The sequence below is a fragment of the Rhinopithecus bieti genome, unplaced genomic scaffold (assembly GCF_001698545.2).
Source record: "Rhinopithecus bieti isolate Rb0 unplaced genomic scaffold, ASM169854v2 scaffold_16234, whole genome shotgun sequence".
Lineage (NCBI taxonomy): Eukaryota > Metazoa > Chordata > Mammalia > Primates > Cercopithecidae > Rhinopithecus > Rhinopithecus bieti.
Genome location: NW_016808946.1, coordinates 163,606 through 183,773, shown reverse-complemented (window position 1 = coordinate 183,773; position 20,168 = coordinate 163,606). Strand labels below are relative to the sequence as shown.

Genomic DNA, 20,168 nt, shown 5'->3' with positions numbered 1-20,168 from the left:
TAGCTGGGATTATAGGCAGGCACCACCATGCCTGGCTAAATTTTTTGTATTTCTTTTTAGTAGAAATGGGGTTTCACTATGTTGGCCAGGCTGGTCTCAAACTCCTGACATCAGGTGATCCACCCACCTCGGCCTCCCAAAGTGCTGGGATTACGGGTATGAGCCACCGCGCCTGACAACGCTGATTTTTAAATGTTGGTAACGAGCTCAAAAATATTTAACACAGCAAGGGGGCCCAAAGAGAATTCTCCATGGAGTGTATGCCTTGGGGTGACGGGCCTCCAGCTGTCCCAAGCAACAAACAGTTGAAAGGTTTTCACTGAGTCACAAAGAAGATGGGAAAGGAGGAAAGTTCCCAGTGTTGCTACCAAGGGCAACGGCTAACTATGGTCTGTCAAGCAGTGAGATGGTGCCAAGCTGTGACAGTCTAGGGACTGTGTAGCAGCTCTATGTGCTGGCCTGGAGGGGTCCAAGGTATGTCATTAAGTGAGGGGAAAACCCCAAGATCTAGAGCAGCAGGTGTGAGTCAAGCCCATTTCCATTAAAACACAAAACAGGCCGGGCGCGGTGGCTCACACCTGTAATCCTAGCACTTTGGGAGGCCGAGATGGGCGGATCACAAAGTCAGGAGATCAAGACCATCCTGGCTAACACGGTGAAACCCCGTCTCTACTAAAAAATACAAAAAAAACTAGCTGGGCGAGGTGGCGGGCGCCTGTAGTCCCAGCTACTTGGGAGGCTGAGGCAGGAGAATGGCGTAAACCCGGGAGGCGGAGCTTGCAGTGAGCCGAGATCCGGCCACTGCACTCTAGCCTGGGCGACAGAGCGAGACTCCATCTCAAAAAAAAAAAAACAAAAACAAAACACAAAAACCCTAATAAACATACTGATTAACATAGGCCAGGGGTTAGTAAACCACCGTTTTCCTGGTCAAATCCACCTGCCACTTGGTTAACCCCACAAAGCCACGCCCCTTCATTTACATATCACGCAGGGCTGCTCCTGTCCTATAGTGGCAAGACTGAATCATCATAACAGATAACAGAGCCAGCCAGCAACCGCTAAAATATTTACTATCTGGCCCCTGGGATAAATACAAATATGAAGAATCGGGACCAAATCGAGATGTGTATGCTATGCCTCTGCACTGTTTGCATTATAATAACCCACATGCACAGCTCTGTAAGTGGAAAAATAAGACTGATTTAAAATGACATCTAGGTCAGGTGCGGTGGCTCACTCCTGTAATCCCAGTACTTTGGGAGGCTGAGGTGGGAGGATCACTTGAGCACAGGAGATCATGGCCAGCCTGGGCAACATAGTAAGACTCCGGCCGGGCGCGGTGGCTCAAGCCTGTAATCCCAGCACTTTGGGAGGCCGAGACGGGCAGATCACGAGGTCAGGAGATCGAGACCATCCTGGCTAACACTGTGAAACCCCGTCTCTACTAAAAAATACAAAAAACTAGCCGGGTGAGGTGGCGGACGCCTGTAGTCCCAGCTACTCAGGAGGCTGAGGCAGGAGAATGGCGTGAACCCGGGAGGCGGAGCTTGCAGTGAGCTGAGATCTGGCCACTGCACTCCAGCCCCGGCGACAGAGTGAGACTCTGTCTCAAAAACAAAACAAAACAAAACAAACAAACAAACAAAAACATAGTAAGACTCCATCTATACAAAAAATAAAAAAATTAGCTGGTTATGCTGGCATGCACCTGTAGTCCCAGCTACTCAGGAGGCTGAGGTGGGGGAATCATTTGAGTCCAGGAGGCTGAGGCTGCCGTGAGCTGTGATCATGCCACTGCACTGCAGCCTGGATGACAGAGCAAGACCCTATCTCAAAAAAAAAAAAAAGTATAAAAATAAAAAACTAAAATGATATCTGTAGCTTGGGCAACATGGCAAGGTCTTACCGCTACAAAAATAAATAAATAAATAAAATTAGCCAGGCGTGGTGGTGTATGCCTGTAGTCCCAGCTACTCAGTAGGCTAAGATGGGAAGATCGCTTGAGCCCAGGAGGTCAAGGCTGCAGAGGAGCTAGGATTATGCCACTGCATTCCAGCCTGGGCAACAAAGTGAGATCCTTCTCAAGCAAAATAAAATACAATGGTATCTATATAAAGTTAATAACATGAATAAGATGTTATATCGTTAACTCAGAAAAAAAAGATATGAAAGGTCATAATCAGAATTATCACAAAAAACAACACTGTACATAGAGGAGAAAACAGGCAATAGCCAAAGTATTCACTGTGGCTGTCTCATATGGCTGGATCAGAGGTAATTTTTTTCCTTTTCCACTTTTCTTCTTTTCCTACATTTTATTTTTTATTTGTGTTCGTTTTTGTTTATTTATTTTTGTATTTTACAGACGGGGTAAACTCTGTCACTCAGGCTGGAGTGCAGTGGCGGATCACGGCTCACTGCAGCCTCAAACTCCCAGGCTCAAGTGATCCTCCTGCCTCTCAGCCTCCTGAGTAGCTAGGATTACAGGCACATGTCACCACACAGGCTAATTCTTTTTTTGAGACATTGTTTTGCTCTTGTTGCCCAGGCTGGAATGCAATGGCCCGATCTCGGTTCACTGCAACCTCCACCTCCCAGGTTCAAGCAATTCTCCTGCCTCAGCCTCCTGAGTAGCTGGGATTACAGGCATCCACCACCATGCCTGGCTAATTTTTTGTATTTTTAGTAGAGATGAGGATTCACCATGTTGGCCAGGATGGTCTCAAACTCCTGACCTCAGGTGACCTACCCACCTCCACCTCCCAAAGTGCTGATAAGAGATGTGAGCCACCATGCTTGGCCCTGGCTAATTTTTTTATTTTTTATTTTCTGTAGAGGCAGGGTTTTGTCATGTTGCCCAGGCTGGTCTTGAACTCCTGGGCTCAAGCAATTCTCCTGCTTTAGCCTCCGAAAGTTCTGGGATTATAGGCACGAGCCACCATGCCCAGCCTTTTCCTAAATTGTAATGTCCATATTATTCTTCCAAAAGAAGGAAAAAGAAACTTAATTTTAAAGACATCTCCCAGAAAGAGAAGAAGAAAAAACTCAAAGATGATCCATTACTTCTTTTGTTTGTTTTCCCTGCTCCCAATTATAGCTTTTAAAATTCTGGGATAAGGGCCAGGTGCAATGGCTCATGGCTGTAATCCCAGCACTTTGGGAGGCCGAGGCAGGCAGATCACTTGAGGTCAGGAGTTTGAGACGAGCCTGGCCAACATAGCGAAATCCCGTTTCTACTAAAAATACAAAAATCAGCTGGGCACGGTGGCACGTGCCTGTAGTCCCAGCTACTTGGGAGGCTGAAGCAGGAAAATCGCTTGAACCCGGGAGGCAGAGGTTGGTTGCAGTGAGCCAAGATCGCACCACTGCACTCCAGCCTGGGCAACAGAGTGAAACCCTGTCTCAAAAAATAAAAATAAAATAAAATTCTGGGATAAGGTCCTGCCCTCCCACAGCCTAATGCATAATCCCTTAAGTCCCATGCTTAGTAAGGGGCACAAGCCCTTTTGGTCACAAGACAATATCCACCAAATATCATCCACATATTTTATCCTTTGACTCAGTAGTCCATCCTGAAGAGTATTCAACAAACCAAAATCTCTTTCCAAAGATGTTGTTTACAAGTAGCCTATAGTCCCAGCTACTCGGGAGGCTGAGGCAGGAGAATGGCGTGAACCCAGGAGGCAGAGCTTGCAGTGAGCCGAGATCGCGCCACTGCACTCCAGCCTGGGCGACAGAGCAAGACTCCATCTTAAAAAAAAAAAAAAAAAAAAAAAGATGTTGTTTACTATGGCAACAGCTTTAAAGACAAAAGACCTGTAAACCACTTAGGCAGCCTTAGGATGGAGTGTGGTTTCAAATATGATGGCACATTCTAGCCTGGGCAACATGGTGAAACCCCATCTCTACAAAAAATACAAAAAAAAAAAAATTAGCTGGGTGTGATGGCACGTGCCTGTGGTCCCAGCTACTCAGGAGGCTGGGGCACAAGAATTGCTTGAGCCTGGGAGGCGGAGGTTGCAGTCAGCTGAGATCATGCCACTGCACTCCAGCCTGGGTGACAGAGCGAGACCATCTCAAAAACAAAAAACACCATTATTGGCCGGGCGCGGTGGCTCACGCCTGTAATCTCAGCACTTTGGGAGGCCCAGGCGGGAGGATCACCTGAGGTCGGGAGTTTGAGACCAGCCTGACCAACATGGAGAAACCCCATTTCTACTAAAAACACAAAATTATCCGGGCATGATGGCGCATGCCTGTAATCCCAGCTACTCAGGAGGCTGAGGTGGAGGAATCGCTTGAACCCGGGAGTTGGAGGTTGTGGTGAGCCGAGATTGCGCCATCGCACACCAACTTGGGCAATAAGAGCGAAACTCCATCTCAAAAAAAACACACACATACAAAAACCCCATTATTTATCTCTTAAAATTCTCATCTGAGGATCCCAAGTCTGAAAAGCAATGCATCTGTCCATCTGTCTGTCCGTCTGTCTGTCTCTCTCTCTCTCTCTCTCTCTCTCTGAGCACCAAGGTCTGAGGACCGGATGGAGGCTGTACCTGCTTGATGGTGCTGAGGTTGGCATTGCGGGACACAGGGAAGTTCAGGTAGACCCCTGTGGGCAGCAGGAAGTCAACCACGACGCTCTGATTCTCCTCCTTGGTCCAGAATTCCATGGGGCAGTCCACCCCAGGGGGCATCCTGCGCTGTTACTTCCCAGATGCCAGTGGTCCTAAAAATGAAGCAATGGCAAAATGAGCTACCTCAGCTGGGCTGGGTGAGGCCTTTGGAAGGGACTCCCTGGAAAACAGTGGGGTCCTTGGACGGCAGGAAGCTCAGCAGTGAGTTCCCGACCTGCGGGCACAAAAAGCTCGCCTCCCTCAGGGCTTCGTCCTGCCCAGGGTGGCTTGTGGCTCCTACCACTCTGAGCCACGGCCTCAGCTGCCTCTTCTCCCAGGCAGACACTGCATGTCCTCCCCACAGCAGCACTCACAGCAGACCATCTTTCCTCAGGAACACACATCCACGAAACCCAGTCATGGCCACCAGCTGGCACAGAAGGGAGACGGCAGGACAGCTGGTCAGGGATCCTGAGACCTGAGAGGCCGAAGGCTGCAGTTCTTAGAAATACATTTTTATTGACTGATTGATTGACTGATTGAGCCGGAGTCTTGCTCTGTCACCCAGGCTGTAGTGCAGTGGCACTACCTGGGCTCACTGCAATCTCTGCCTCCTGGTTCCAGAGATTCTCCTGCCTCAGCCTCCTAAGTAGCTGGAATTACAGGCATGTGTTTCCACATCTGGCTAATTTTTATACTTTCGTAGAGACAAGGTTTCACCATGTTGGCCAGACTGGTCTTGAACTCCTGACTTCAAGTGATCCGCCCACCTCAGCCGCCCAAAGTTCTGGGATCACAGGCATGAGCCACCATACCCAGCTGTGAAATAATTTTTTGAAGCAGGATCTCAATTTGTTGCACCAACTGGAGTACAGTGGTGCCATCATAGCTCACTGTAACAGAAATTCCTAGGTTCAAGAGATGTTCCCATCTCACCCTCCCAAGTAGCTGGGCCTACTGGTGCGTACCACTAAACCTGGCTAATTTTTAACTGTTTTGTGGAGACAGTCTCACTATATTGCCCAGGCTGGTCTTGAACTCCTAGGTTCAAGGGATCTTCTCACTCTGGCCTCCCAAAGTACTGGGATTACAGGCATGAGCCACCACACCCAGCCTCTTTGAAACTTTCTGACCAGAAACCAAAAGGCTTAAAAATGGCTTTGGTCATCTAATAATTGGTTAAAATATTCCAATCAGGCTGGGCGCAGTGGCTCATGCCTGTAATCCCAGCACTTTGGGAGGCCCAGGCAGGCAGATCACCTAAGGTCATGAGTTCAAGACCAGCCTGACCAATATGATGAAACCCTGTCTCTACTAAAAATAAAAAATTAGCCAGGCATGGTGGTGCATGCCTATAATCCTAGCTACGCAGGAGGCTGACACAGGAGAATCGCTTGAACCTAGGAGTTGGAGGTTGCAGTGAGCTGAGATCGTACCACTGCACTCCAGCCTAGGCAACAAGAGCAAAACTCCGTCTCAAAAAAAAAAAAAAAAAAAAATTTCATACCAAACCCTCCAGTCATACCCACCCTCAGTAACAAAATGTTACAAACACAAAGGACCTGGTGAACCCCCTCTTCCAGGTCCCCTTCTCCCTTCCCCACCTCTAGCCTACTCCACTGCAGGTTAGCAGTACCTGGAGTCTGATTATCATTTCCATACATGTTTTTTGTTTTGTTTTGTTGAAACAGAGTCTTGCTCTGTAGCCCACACTGGAGTACAGTGGCGCAATCTCAGCTCTTGGGTTCAAGCGATTCTCCTGCCTCAGCCTCCCAAGTAGCTAGGATTACAGGCACCTGCCACTACGTCCAACTAATTTTTTTTGTTTTTTTTTTGAGACGGAGTCTCACTCTGTTGCCCAGGCTGGAGTGCAGTGGCGCGATCTCGGCTCACTGCAAGCTCCGCCTCCCAGGTTCACACCATCCTCCTGCCTCAGCCTCCGAGTAGCTGGGACTACAGGCGCACACCACCACGCCTGGCTAATGTTTTGTATTTTTAGTAGAGACAGGGTTTCACCGTGTTAGCCAGGATGGTCTCAATCTCCTGACCTCGTGATCCAGGCGTGAGCCACCACGCCTGGCCCTAATTTTTGTATTTTTAGTAGACAGGGTTTCACCATGTTGGCCAGGATGGTCTCAAACTCCTGACCTCAAGTGATCCACCTGTCTTGGGCTCCCAAAGTGCTGGGATGACAGGCATGAGCCACTGGGCCCGGCCTCCATGCATGTTTTTATATTTTTATTATACCAACACGTATCCACATCCAATTCCCAGTACTACTGTGTGCTTTAACTCTGCGTACAGTCAGGCATGGTGGCTTACACCTGCAGTTCCAGCACTTTGGGAGGCTGACACGGGTAGATGACTTGAGGCCAGGAGTTCGAGACCAGCCTGGCCTACATGGCAAAATCCTGTCTCTACTAAAAATACAAAAATTAGCTGGGTGCGGTGGTCCATGCCTGTAATCCCAGCTACTCGGGAGGCTGAGGCATGACAATCGCTTGAACCCACCCAGGAGGCAGAGGTTGCAGTGAGCAGAGATTGTGCCACTGCACTCCAGCTTGGACGACAGAGTGAGACTCTGTCTCAAACAAACAAACAAACAAACAGAAAGTCTGCATGTATACACAGAGTCTTCTGCAACCTGCTTTGGTCACTAACTGTGCTGTTTTTTTTTTTTTTTTTTTTTTGAGATGGAGTCTTGCTCTGTTGCCCAGGCTGGAGTGCAGTGGAGGGATCTCGGCTCACTGCAAGCTCTGCCTCCCAGGTTCACACCATTCTCCTGCCTCAGCCTCCCGAGTAGCTGGGACTACAGGTGCCCGCCACCACACCGGCTAATTTTTGTATTTTTTAGTAGAGACAGGGGTTGCATGGTGTTAGCCAGGATGGTCTTAATATCCTGACCTTGTGATCCGCCCACCTCGGCCTCCCAAAGTGCTGGGATTATAGGCGTGAGCCACTACACCCGGCGCCTTTTTTTTTTTTTTTTTGTTTTTTTTGAGGATGGAGGTCTCGGCTCTGTCACCCAGACTGGAGTGCAGTGGCACAGTCTCAGCTCACTGCAAGCTCTGCCTCCTGGGTTCACACTATTCTCCTGCCTCAGTCTCTCGAATAGCTGGGACTACAGGCACCCGCCACCACATTGGCTAATTTTTTGGTATTTTTAGTAGAGATGAGGTTTCACTGTGTTAGCCAGGATGGTCTCGATCTCCTGACCTCATGATCCGCCTGCCTTGGCCTCCCAAAGTTCTGGGATTACAGGCGTGAGCCACCACACCCGGCCCTCACTGTGCTGTTCTTTAGATTTACCCAGGCAGACAAACATGGCTTTAGTTCATTTGTTTTATCTCTTGCACAATATTTCACTGTGTAAAGAAGCCACAATTAGAAGAGATCATGTCCTTTGCAAGAACATGGATGGAGCTGGAGGCCATTATCCTCAGCCAACTAATGTAGTAACAGAAAACCAAACACCATATGGTCTCACCTATAAGTGGGAGCTAAATGATGAGAATGCATGGACACACAGAGGGGAACAGCACACACTGGGGCCTGAGGGTGGAGGGTGGGAGTCGGGAGAGGATCAGAAAGAATAACTCATGGGTACTAGGCTTAACACCTGGGTGACGACATCATCTGTATGACAAATCCCCATGCCACAAGTTTACCTATATAACAAACCTGCAAGGTACCCCTGAACTTAAAATAAAAGTTACATGAAGAAAAAGGAAAAATGTAACACTCAAGAAAAAAAAAAAAAAGAAACCACAGTTTATTTACCCTCTCTCTTGTTGAAGACTGAAGGCTGGTTTCTACTTCTCTTGGTTACTTTTAACGATGCTACAATGTATGTTCTTGAATACATCGCCCTGTGCTCATCTGAGAGTGCTTAGTGTTGGGGCTCAAGAAAAAGACAAGGGGAACCACACATGTCATGTCCAGCTTACCAGAAGCCATTTTAAAAAGAGTGAAAAGGCTGGGCTTAAGGTGGCTCACGCCTGTCATCCCAGTGCTTTGGGAGGCCAAGGTAGGAGGATCACTTGAGGCCAAGAGTTAGAGACTAGCCTGGGCAACATAGTGAGAGCCCATCTCTAAAAAAAAAAAAATTAAAAATTAGCCAAGCATGGTGGAGCGTGCCTGTATCCCCAGCTACTTGGAAGCTGAGGTGGAAGGCTCACTTGAGCCTGGGAGTTTGAGATGCTATGATGGCTCATTGCATGCCAGCTTGGCAACACAGCAAGATCATGTCTCAAAAAAAAAGAAAAAAAAAAAGAAAAGAAATTAAAAAAAAAAACCCAAAAAGAGTGAAAAGGCACAGATAAAATGAAACTCCATTATGTATTTTATTTAACCCAATATATCCAAAAGGTAGTCATTTTAACACATAATCAATAGAGAAAATTACTAATGAGATATTTTGACATTTATTTTGGTATCGGGTCTTTGAAATCTGGTGTGCGTTTTAAATTTGGAGTATAGTGCAATTTCATTTCTAGACTATCTATCATCAGATATACTTGATCTCAGTGTAGATTTTATACAATCTACAGGTGAAAAGTAGATTCACAGACCCAGGTTGTTTTCTTTCTTTCTTTTTTTTTCTTTTCTGTTGAGACAGGGTCTCACTCTGTTGCCCATGCTGGAGTACAGTGGCCCAATCATAGCTCACTGAACACTCCAACTCCTGGACTCCAGCGATCCTCCAGCCTCAGCCTCCTGAGTAGGTGGGACTACAAGCTTGTGCCACCATGCCCTGCTAATTTTTTTTTTTTTTTTGATACAGGTTCTTGCTATGTTGCCCAGGTTGGTCTCAAACTCCTGGGCTCAAGTGATCCTCCCACCTCGGCCTCTCTAAGTGCTGGCATTACAGGTGTGAGCTCCTAGCCAGACCCAGTTTGTTCTAAACACACTTAAGGCTGGGCGCAGTGGTTCGTTCCTGTAATCCCAGCACTTTGGGAGGCCAAAGCAGGTGGATTGCTTGAGTTTGAGACCAGCCTGAGCAACATGGCAAAACTCTGTCTCTACACCCCAAAAAAAAAAAAAAAAAAAAAAAAAAAAAAAAAAAAAAATCCAATAAATGAATCATACAGCAATTTTAAATTAAATTAAATGTTTTAAAATTCCATTCCTCACACTATCCACATTTCAAGTCTCAAGAGTCACATGTGGCATCACCTATGATAGGTATAACCACATCATTAACTTTACTAAATATCACCACATTGTCCCTAAGGCGGTGGTGCCTGTCAGCAATCCCAGAACCATGGTATGGTGATCAGTCTCTAGATCTTCGTCAACACTTGGTATTGTCAAATGTACTCATTTTTGCCAATCTGATGTGAATGAAATTATCTCTTGTTTTAATTTGCATTTCCCTGATTTTCCATAAAACCTTTATTTTCTGCAAATAGCCTAATTAATATAACCTTGGCCCATTTTCCTGTGGGGTTACTTATTTTTCTTAATGGTTTGTAGGATTTCTTTATATATTCTAGATTCCATTCCTCTGTTGATGGAATGAGTGGAAAATATGTTCTGAGTCACCTTTTTGCTTTGCTTATGGTGTATTTTTAGTGAGTAGAAGGTTTTTTGTTGTTGTTTTGTTTTGTTTTGTTTTGTTTTAGGAGACAGAGTCTCACTCTGTCATCCAGGCTGGAGTGCAGTGGCGCAATCACAGCTCACTGCAGCCCCAACCTCCCGGGCTCAGGTGGTCCTCCCAACCTCAGGCTCCCAAGTAGCTGGGACTACAGGCATGTGCCACTACATCCTTTTTTTTTTTTTTTTTTTTTGTATTTTTAACAGAGACTTTTAAAAAATATATGTTTTTAGTAGGGACTAGTCCCAAACTCAAGTGATCCACTGGCCTCATCTCCCAAAGTGCTGGCATTACAAGCATGAGCCATCACGCCCAGCCTGGTGAGTAGAAGTTTTTAATGTTGATGCAGTCAAATTATCAATCTTTGCCTTTATGATTTATGATTTTTATTCTTTAAGAAAAGACTTCTCTACTTAAAGATCACATTCTCTTGGATTTAAAAGACTTGTAAAAATAGTTGAAAAGAAATATTTGGTTTAAGGCAGGTGTTCTTTGGGTGGCAGCACTGGCTGGGCCCAGGCCTCACCGTCAGCTGGACCCCAGCTGCCCTGAGGAGCGAGAGCTCCACATCTCTAGGCGCTGCCACTGCTGATTGCCACTTCCTCTGATTGCAAAACCACATCCTACTTTGGGTTCCTCTTGCTGAGAATGGCCAGACCAAAGTCTTCCTTTTGTTTCAAAACTTGGGGGGTCGGCTAGGCATGGTGGCTCACGCCTGTAATCCCAGCACTTTGGGAGGCTGAGGCAGGTGGATCACTTTCAGTTCAGGCGTTGGTGACCAGCCTGCGAAACATGGCAAAACCCCGTCTCTAAACAAAATATAAAAATTAGCCGGGCATGGTGGCTCACACCTGTAGTCCCAGCTACTAGGGAGGCTGAGGCTGGAGGATTGCTTGAGCCAGGGAAGTGGAGGTTGCAGTTAGCTGAGATCGTGCCACTGCACTCCAGCCTGGGCAACAGAGTGAGCCCCTGTCTCAAAAACAAAACAAAACAAAAAAACGACTTGGGAGAGAGTCAGGAATCCTGGAGAATCCACTTACGATATGAAATGGGCTTTGACCATGCTTGGAAAGTCAGGGGCAGCTTTGGCCACTCAGTCTGGTGAGGTCCAAGATGAACACATGAGGCATGAGCTCCCAGGGACTCCAACCCACAGCCTGGGTTCCAGGAAAACACACCCCTCACTCTCCTGCCCCTTAGCACTCTGGAAATGAAGTCTTCAACTACACCTTACCTAAATGGGATACAGGGAAATACGTTCACAGAAAACCTCATTCCTAATAGAGAAAGTCTCAGACTGTTCTGCACAGGACATCAAATGCCAGGTCCTGTCACCACTGAGACAGGACAGGAGAAAGTGGAAGTGCCTTCCCTCTCTCTGAGCCAAGAACCTCTCTCTAGCCCAGTGGCCAACCAGCCCTAACTCTTCCCTGAATGAAGCCCAGAGCCACAGCTCTCCAGTATATATGGGACAGAGATGACAGTGAGTACAGGGACTTCGGAAATGTCCCAAGAATGCAAACCAGAACCACCACTTTGGAAAACCATTTGGCAGTATCTACTAAAGTTGAACATGCCTATGCCCTAGGACTCAGCAATTCCGCTCCTAAGTATACACTCCAGAGAAATTCAAATACATGTATATTTAGCAAAAGACACAGGCAAGAGTGTCTATGGCATCACTATTCATGATGGCTCCGAAGCGGAAACTTCCCAAATGCACATCAACAGAATGAGGAATAGCAAAATGATGTGTGGCACTCTCTCTGAGCATAATGTTATATAGCAATGAGAACGAACAGTCTACAAGTCCACACAACAGTATCAATGAGTCTCACACACATAAAGCTGGGCAAAAGAAGCTGCCCACAAAAAAAATCTGTGCTCATGACTCCAGCTGTACAAAGAAACAAACAGAGGCAGAATTAATAAATCTATGGTGGCAAAAGAAGAAATAGGGGGCCGGGCGCGGTGGCTCAAGCCTGTAATCCCAGCACTTTGGGAGGCCAAGACGGGCAGATCACGAGGTCAGGAGATCGAGACCATCCTGGCTAACACGGTGAAACCCCGTCTCTACTAAAAAAATACAAAAAAAAAAAAAAAAAAAAAAAACTAGCTGGGCGAGGTGGCGGGCGCCTGTAGTCCCAGCTACTTGGGAGGCTGAGGCAGGAGAATGGCGTAAACCCAGGAGGCGGAGCTTGCAGTGAGCTGAGATCTGGCCACTGCACTCCAGCCTGGGCAACAGAGCGAGACTCCGTCTAAAAAAAAAAAAAAAAAGAAGAAGAAGAAATAGGGGTTACCCCAGGTTTGGGGGGAGAGTGACTAGAAGGGCGCATGGGAGGCTCCTGGGTACTGGTAACTTTATGTTTTTGTTTTTTTTTAAATCTGGAAGCTGGGGACTTTTCAAAAACTCAACATACTCAGTCCAAGTGGTTCTGATAAGCTGACTTCACTCCTAGCTACCTGGATAGCCTAAGACTCAGACACAGCCAATCAGGGGCCTGAGTTTGCCCGGGCCATGGGGATTGGCTTGGAGGTGGGAATGAGACTTAGGCCCAGCCAATCACTGCATGTTATCTCCCTGACTATAGGGTTCCATATGACTATCAAGTCAGTCCAATGGGTTTTGACATTTAGGCTTCTCTGGGATTTCTTCTTGGGGTAGCAGAAATGACGGACTGTCTACCTAGAGCTGCTAGCAACTGTTTGCTGTCTTTAGGGGCAAAACCTGAGAAGAGACCAACACAGAGGAAAGGGGGGCTAAAGCAGACAGTACAAGCCTGGGTCCTGAGGACGAACTTTGATTCCCTGGATCCAGCCATGCCTGAAGCTAGGGTCTATCCCTGGACTCTTTAGTCTTATCAGCCAATAAACCCCCTCTGCCTTTGTTCCTTTTTTAACTTGCAGCAGTTTGAGCTGAGTTTTCGGCCACTTACAGCTAAAAACATCTATTTTCATTACTGCAGCTGCACTTCCATTTTAGAAACTTCTAGTGTTTAAAAGTTTTTTCCCTGACCGGGCACGGTGGCTCATGCCTGTAATCCCAGCACTTTGGGAGGCCGAGGCAGGTGGATCACTTGAAGTCAGGAGTTCGAGACCAGCCAACTCAACATGGTGAAATCCTGTCTCTACTAAAAATATAAAAATTAGCCGGGCATGGTGGCACATGCCTGTAATCCCAGCTACTCGGGAGGCTGAGGCAGGAAAATCGCTTGAACCTGGGAGGCGGAGTTTGCAGTGGGCCGAGATGGCGCCACTGCACTGCAGCCTGGACAGCAAGAGCGAAACTGTCTCAAAAAAAAAAAAAGAAGGAAAGAAAAGTTTTTTCCTTGGAAGTGAACCTGCCTCTAAGTCAAACTCCGATCGCTGTGCTGCCCTCTGGAGGCACACAGAGGAGTCCACAGGACCACTGGATGGCAGCCCCATCAGGCCCTAAGGCGTCTCTTCAGCCCAGGCATTCCCCAAACCACTCACTGTTCTCCCTATGATACAGTTTTTAGACCATTTGGCCACAGTTTGGTACTCCAAGCTAACAAGATGTTCCAGAGCCGCACTTTGGGAGGCCAAGGCGGGTAGATCACCTGAGGTCAGGAGTTGGAGTCCAGCCTGGCCAACATGGTGAAACCCCATCTCTACTAAAAATACAAAAATTAGCCAGGCGTGGTGGCTCTCACCTGTAATCCCAGCTACTTGGGAGGCTGAGGCAGGAGAATCACTTGAACCCAGGAGGCAGAAGTCGCAGTGAGCCAAGATCACACCACTGCACTTCAGCAGTGGGCAACAGAGCGATACTCCATCTCCAAAAAAAACCCCCCAAAAACAAAAACAAGATGCTACAGACAGGGCCTGGCAGGTCGAGCTGTAGAAGAATGTTCTGGGCACCGAGCTCCTATTTGTTTAGCCTAAAAGTATTTCATGCTCCCCCACTCTCACCCCAAGGCAGATTTTTGGTGGCCACAGCACTGAACTCATTGGCTGCCAGCCCTCCAGGGATTTTTCACAGTAAGCCAGGTTCTCCCTGCCTGTACAGGAACATGAATTTCCTGATGGAAATGAAGGAATTCACAATTATCCTTGGTAATTTCATCTTCTGAACATAATTGGCTCTCATATCTTATTGGATTTTTTTTTTTTTTTAAGACAGAGTCTTGCTCTGTCGCCCAGGCTGGAGTGCAGTGGCGCGATCTCTGCTGGCTGCAACCCCCACCTCCCAGGTTCAAGCGATTCTCCTGCCTCAGCCTCCTGAGTAGCTGGGATTACAGGGGCCTGCCACCCTGCCTGGCTAATTTTTTGTATTTTTAGTAGAGACAGTGTTTTGCCACATCAGCCAGGCTGGTCCTGAACCCCTGACCTCAGGTGATCTGCCCGCCTTGGCCTCCCAAAGTGCCAGGATTACAGGCGTGAGCCACTACGCCCAGCTTTGATTTGATGTTTTGTCTCTGTCACTCAGTCTGAGGTAGATTCATTTATCCCACCAGTATCTATAGAGCCTGATTAAGTGCCAGAAATTACACAAGGTGCTGGGGATCTCGTGGGAAAGGGACTCAAGTCTCCCAGAACTGGCCACTACAGCTGGAGCAGGGAGTGGTGGGCGTGGAGGGGAGGGTGTGGCATGAGCAAGTCGAAGAGTTCAACTGGGCTGGGTTTTGCACAGCCTTCAGAACAAGGACTGGCACCTACGGCAGCCCTGGAGGATTTTAGGTGAGGGAGTGTGGGATGTGATTCTCATCCACAACTATGCTGCTGGCTGCGGTGTGGAAGGACTGCGGAGAAGCAGCGACGAAGAGGAGTGGGGGGCGGGGGAAGAGACCGGTGCCACCAATGACAGTGGCTTGACCCAGAAGGAGACGGCACTGGAGAGCAACAGAATCCAGACATACTTAGACCAGAGGGACCCCTGGGGGCGGTGCAGGAGGAAGAGAGGACGACAGCCAGGTTTGGGCTTGGGAGATGGGAGTGGTGGTGGGAATTTACTGAGACATGGAAGGAAGAGATTTCTGGTGGGATAAGAAAGCCAGAGCCGAGCCACATTTTAGACTAGATGAATCTCAGCTGCTTAATGAACATCTACGTAAAGACTGCCAGGGGCAAACTCCCCAGTCGGAGGGCTGGGGACAGATCTGTGGAGTCAGCAGGCTACAGTCAGATGTGGAGCCGGGGGGCAGGTGAGATGGCCTAGACACAGAGAGGGAAGCTGGGGTGGCATCATCGAATGATGGACTGTGACCAATCCCTCCTGACTCATTGAGAATCCTGAGGCATGACTTCTGTGTCCACATCTAAGTCATTCATAAAATATCCAAGGAAACAGGATAAGAACACAATTCCTTCCACCTTCCCACCTCCTGGCCAGCATGATCCACAGAAACAGCTGCGCGAAGCAGAGCCCTCCCGCACACGGGGTTCTCTCCAGGACACCACGCCACCCTTACAATCTGTCCTGAAATGTTCCCCTTGGTCCTCTTTCTGGAGCCCAAGGTTGAAGAACAGCGTCCCAGCTGTGAACATCTGAGGGATCTGACCTCAGCTACTTGGGAGGTTGAGCCACAAGAATCACTTGAACCGGGGAGGGGGAGGTTGCAATGAGCCAAAATCACGCCACTGCACTCCAGCCTGGGCAACAGAGTGAGACTCTGTCTCAAAAATAAATAAATAAATATTTTAAAATTAAATAAGTTAAAAAGAAAACAAATAGATAAACAAGATGTTTCAGGTAGTAAAAGCACTCGAATATAACAACAAGGGGCTTGCAGGGAGCGTGTCCTTTGGATGGCAGGTCAGGGAAGGGTCCTCGGGTGAGATCGTTCTGAAGTTGAGGCTCAAGTGAGAGAAGGATCCAGCAAAGAGCCACAAAATAGGGTTCTGGGCAGTGGGGACAGAAAGTCCAAAGGCCCGAGCTGGGTGTGGTGGCTCACACCTGTAATCCCAGCACTTTGGGAGGCCGAGGCAGGCAAATCTCTTGAGGCCAGGAGTTCAAGACCAGCCTGGCCCATAAGGTGAAACCCTGTCTCTATTAAAAAACACAAAAGATTAGCCAGGCAAGGTAGCACACACCTGTAATCCCAGCTACTTGGGAGGCTGAGGCAGGAGAATCCTTGAGCCTCGGAGGCAGAGGTTGCAGTGAGCCAAGATTGTACCATTGCACTCCAGCCTGGGCAACAAGAGTGAGACTCTATCTCAAAAAAAAAAAAAAGAAAGTGGGGCTGGGCGCGGTGGCTCACGCCTATAATCCCAGTACTTTGGGAGGCCAAGGCGGGCGGATCACGAGGTCAGGACATCGAGACCATCCTGGCTAACACTGTGAAACCCCATCTCTACTAAAAATACAAAAAAATTAGCCAGGCGTGGTAGCGGGCGCCTGTAGTCCCAGCTACTCAGGAGGCTGAGGCAGGAGAATGGCGTGAACCCAGGAGGGGGAGCTTGCAGTGGGCCGAGATCGCGCCACCGCACTCCAGCCTGGGCAACAGAGCAGACTCCATCTCAAAAAAAAAAAAAAAAAGAAAGTACAACAAAGGCCCTGAGGCAGGAGGCAGGTGCCTGAAGTCAAGGGCCTGAAGTGGGGTGACTGGGAGAGACAGTGAGTCTGACCCTGCAGAGCCCTGCAGCCATGGTGAGGAGTCCAGGTTTGGTTATCACTGCAAGGAGAAATCACTGGAGGATTTTAAGCAGAGGACAGAGGCGGCCTGATTTTATGCTTTACAAAGATGGCTTTGGCTGCTGTGGGAAAATGGAAGGGAGTGAGGCCAGAATGGAAGCAGGAAAGCAATGAGGAGACGTGTGCAGGACCCAGGCAAGAGCTGGCAGGGCTGGGTTGATGAGGGGACGTGCTGGGCTCACATGCCCCAAAATGCCCAAACTCATCCCAGCAGCCTACTCTTTTTTTGGCATGGGATGCAGAGAGGGTCTCGTTCTATCGCCCTGGCTGGAGTACAGTGTCACCATCATAGCTCACTGTAGCCCTGACCTCCCCCAAGCTCAAGAGATCCTCCCGCCTCAGCCTCCCAAGTAGCTGGGAATACAGACACAAATCACTGTGCAGAGCTTTCTTTCTTTCTTTATTTTGTAAGGGCAGGGCCTCCCTATGTTGCCCAGGCTGGTCTCAAATTCCTGGGCTCTAGTGATCCTCCTGCGTCGGCCTCTGAAAGTGTTAGGATCATGAGCATGAGCCTGGCCTCCAAAACAAAGATTTCTGATCTCTACTGCTGCCATCAGAAAAAAATAAGCCAACTACCCTGAAAAAAAAATGTTATTCCCACCATCTCATCATCATCCTAGTTCACGGCCCACCAGGGAGGCCACAGGCCTGCACCCAGGCGGAGGCCTCAGATACTACACATCAAAATCAAGAGAAAGAAATATCCATGGCCTCAGACCTGGTAACTTTGGGAATTTGGGGATTATCCTAAAGAAGCAATTCAAAAGTCAAAAAAGCTCTATACACAAAGATATTCATTGTGGTATTATTTGTGAAAGTGATAAGGAAATGTCTAAATACATGAATTAACTCAATGAAACTGAACACAGTCATCAAAATGACACCTGGGCAGACTACACAACACTGCAAATATTCCACACATTAAGTGCACATTTATCATTGTGACATATGTTTGTTGATAAAGCATTTTAGAAAGCATAGAAAGGCCGGCCATGGTGGCTCACACCTGTAATCCCAGCACTTTGGGAGGCCGAGGCAGGTGGATCACCTGAGGTTGGGAGTTCGAGACCAGCCTGCCCAACATAGCAAAACCCTGTCTCTACTAAAAACACAAAATTAGTTGGGCGTGGTGGCGCATGCCTGTAATCCCAGCTACTTGGGAGGGTGAGGCAGGAGAATCCCGTGAACCTGGGAGGCGGAGGTTACAGTGAGCTGAGATCGTGCCATTGCACACCAGCCTGGGCTGTAAGAGTGAAACTCCGTCTCAAAAAAAAAAAAAAAAAGCAGCATAGAAAAAATGAAATGTTATGAATGAATATGGATGTCATAATAACTTTATTATTTTAATTTTATAGGAAGGTTATGCAAATACATAGTTTTATTTCTTTTTTCTTCTTCTTATTTGAGACAAGGTCTGGCTCTGTTTCCCAGACTGGAGTGCAGTGGTGCAATCTCGGTTCACTCTGCCTTCCAGGCTCAAGCCATCCTCTCATCACAGCTCCCCAAATAGCTGTGACTACAGGTGCATGCCACTACACCCAGCTATTCCTTTGCATTTTTTGTAGAGACAGAGTTTCGCCATGTTGGAAGACTAGCACTCAGTCTCCCAAAGTGCTAGGATTACAAGCGTGAGCCACCACGCTCAGCTTTTTTTTTGTTTTAGAGACAGGGTCTCACTTTGTTGCCTATGCTACAGTGCAGTGGCGTGATCATGGCTCACTGCAGCCTTTAACTCCTGAGCTCAAGTGATCCTCTCAGCTCAGCCTCCCCAGTAGCTGGGACTACAGGTGCATACCACCATGCCCAGCTAATTTAAATTTTTTTGTTGTTAAAAAAATAATAATAAAATACACTTTTTGTTGTCTTGAGATGGGTTCTCACTATGTTGCCCAGGCTGTTCCAAACTCCTGGGCTCAAGCAATCTTCCCACGTTGGCCTCCCAAAGTCCTGGGATTACAGGCGTGAGCCACCGTAATTAATTAATTTTAATTAATTTAAAAAATCAAGTACATGATTTTTTAAATTAATTAAAACTAAAACTCTTACAGTACAAAGTAGCAGTCCTTTGACCTCAATTTCCACATATATACCACACCCAATAATTTCAGTTGCTTCTCTAAGTATTTATCTCTGTATTTCCATTTTTTATTTAAAATTTTTGTGTTTTTATACCTCAGGCAAAATTTAAAAAAAAAATTTACGAAAATAGAGACAAGGTCTTCCTATGTTGCCCTGTCTGGTTTTGAACTCCTGGGCTCAAGTGATCTTCCTGCCTTGGGTTCCAAAGTGTTGGGATTACAGTCGTGAGCCACCCCACCATCAAATTTTAACTTCTTACCTTAGAAAATGAGTTTGTGGGCCAGGCGCTGTGGCTCACGCCTGTAATCCCAGCACTTTGGGAGGCCACGGTGGGTGGATCGCTTGAGCCCAGAAATTTGCGACCAGTCTGGGCAACATGGCAAAACCCTATCTCTACAAAAAAGATAAAAAATTAGCTGGGCATGGTGGCATACACATGTAGTCCCAGCTCGGGGGCTGAGGCAGGAGGATTGCTTGAGCCTAGGAGGTTGAGGCTGCAGTGAGTCGTGATTGCACCGCTGCACTCCAGTCTGGGTAACAAAGAAAGACCTTATCTCAAAAAAAAGAAGTCTTTAATGTACTTTTCATTTGAATGACAATTTCCCTCAGAATTAATTAATTCTCAGAAATTTAAAAGCACTGACCCATTTTCTTGTAGTTTCTTTTCTTTTTTTTGAGACTGAGTCTCGCTTTGTCACCCAAGCTGGAGAGTGCAGTAGCACACTCTTGGCTCACTGCAGCCTCCACCTCCTGGGTTCAAATGATTCTACTGCCTCAGCCTCCCAAGTAGCTGGGATTACAGGCACATGCCACCATGCCAGCTAATTTTTGTATTTTTAGTAGGGACGGGGTTTCACCATGTTGGCCAGGCTGGTCTCGAACTCCTGACCTAGTGGTCCACCCACCTCAGCCTCCCAAAGTGCTGGATTACAGGTGTGAGCCACCGCACCCAGCCTGTCTTGTAGTTTCTACTGCTGCTTTTGAAAAGTCCAAAGCTGAGTCGGGTGCGGTGGCTCACGCCTGTAATCCCAGCACTTTGGGCGGCTGATGTGGGCGGATCACAAGGTCAGAAGATCGAGACCATCCTGGCTAACACGGTGAAACCCCGTCTCTACTAAAAATACAAAAAATTAGCCCGGCATAGTGGCGGGCGCCTGTAGTCCCAGCTACTCGGGAGGCTGAGGCAGGAGAATGGCGTAAACCCGGGAGGCGGAGCTTG

At 47.7% G+C, this 20,168-nt stretch overlaps 1 protein-coding gene across 5 annotated transcripts in view; it reads right to left on the bottom strand.

Moving 5' to 3' along the window:
- The window catches only part of PIK3CD (phosphatidylinositol-4,5-bisphosphate 3-kinase catalytic subunit delta), a 74,446-nt gene that overhangs the window by 13,537 nt on the left and 40,741 nt on the right, over positions 1-20,168 (bottom strand). For all 5 annotated transcript variants that reach the window (XM_017887962.1, XM_017887965.1, XM_017887966.1 and 2 more), the window contains one exon: positions 4,560-4,732. In XM_017887962.1, coding sequence (XP_017743451.1) covers positions 4,560-4,700 — 141 coding nt within the window. In that variant the 5' untranslated portion in view covers positions 4,701-4,732. The remainder of the gene's footprint in view (positions 1-4,559; positions 4,733-20,168) is intronic.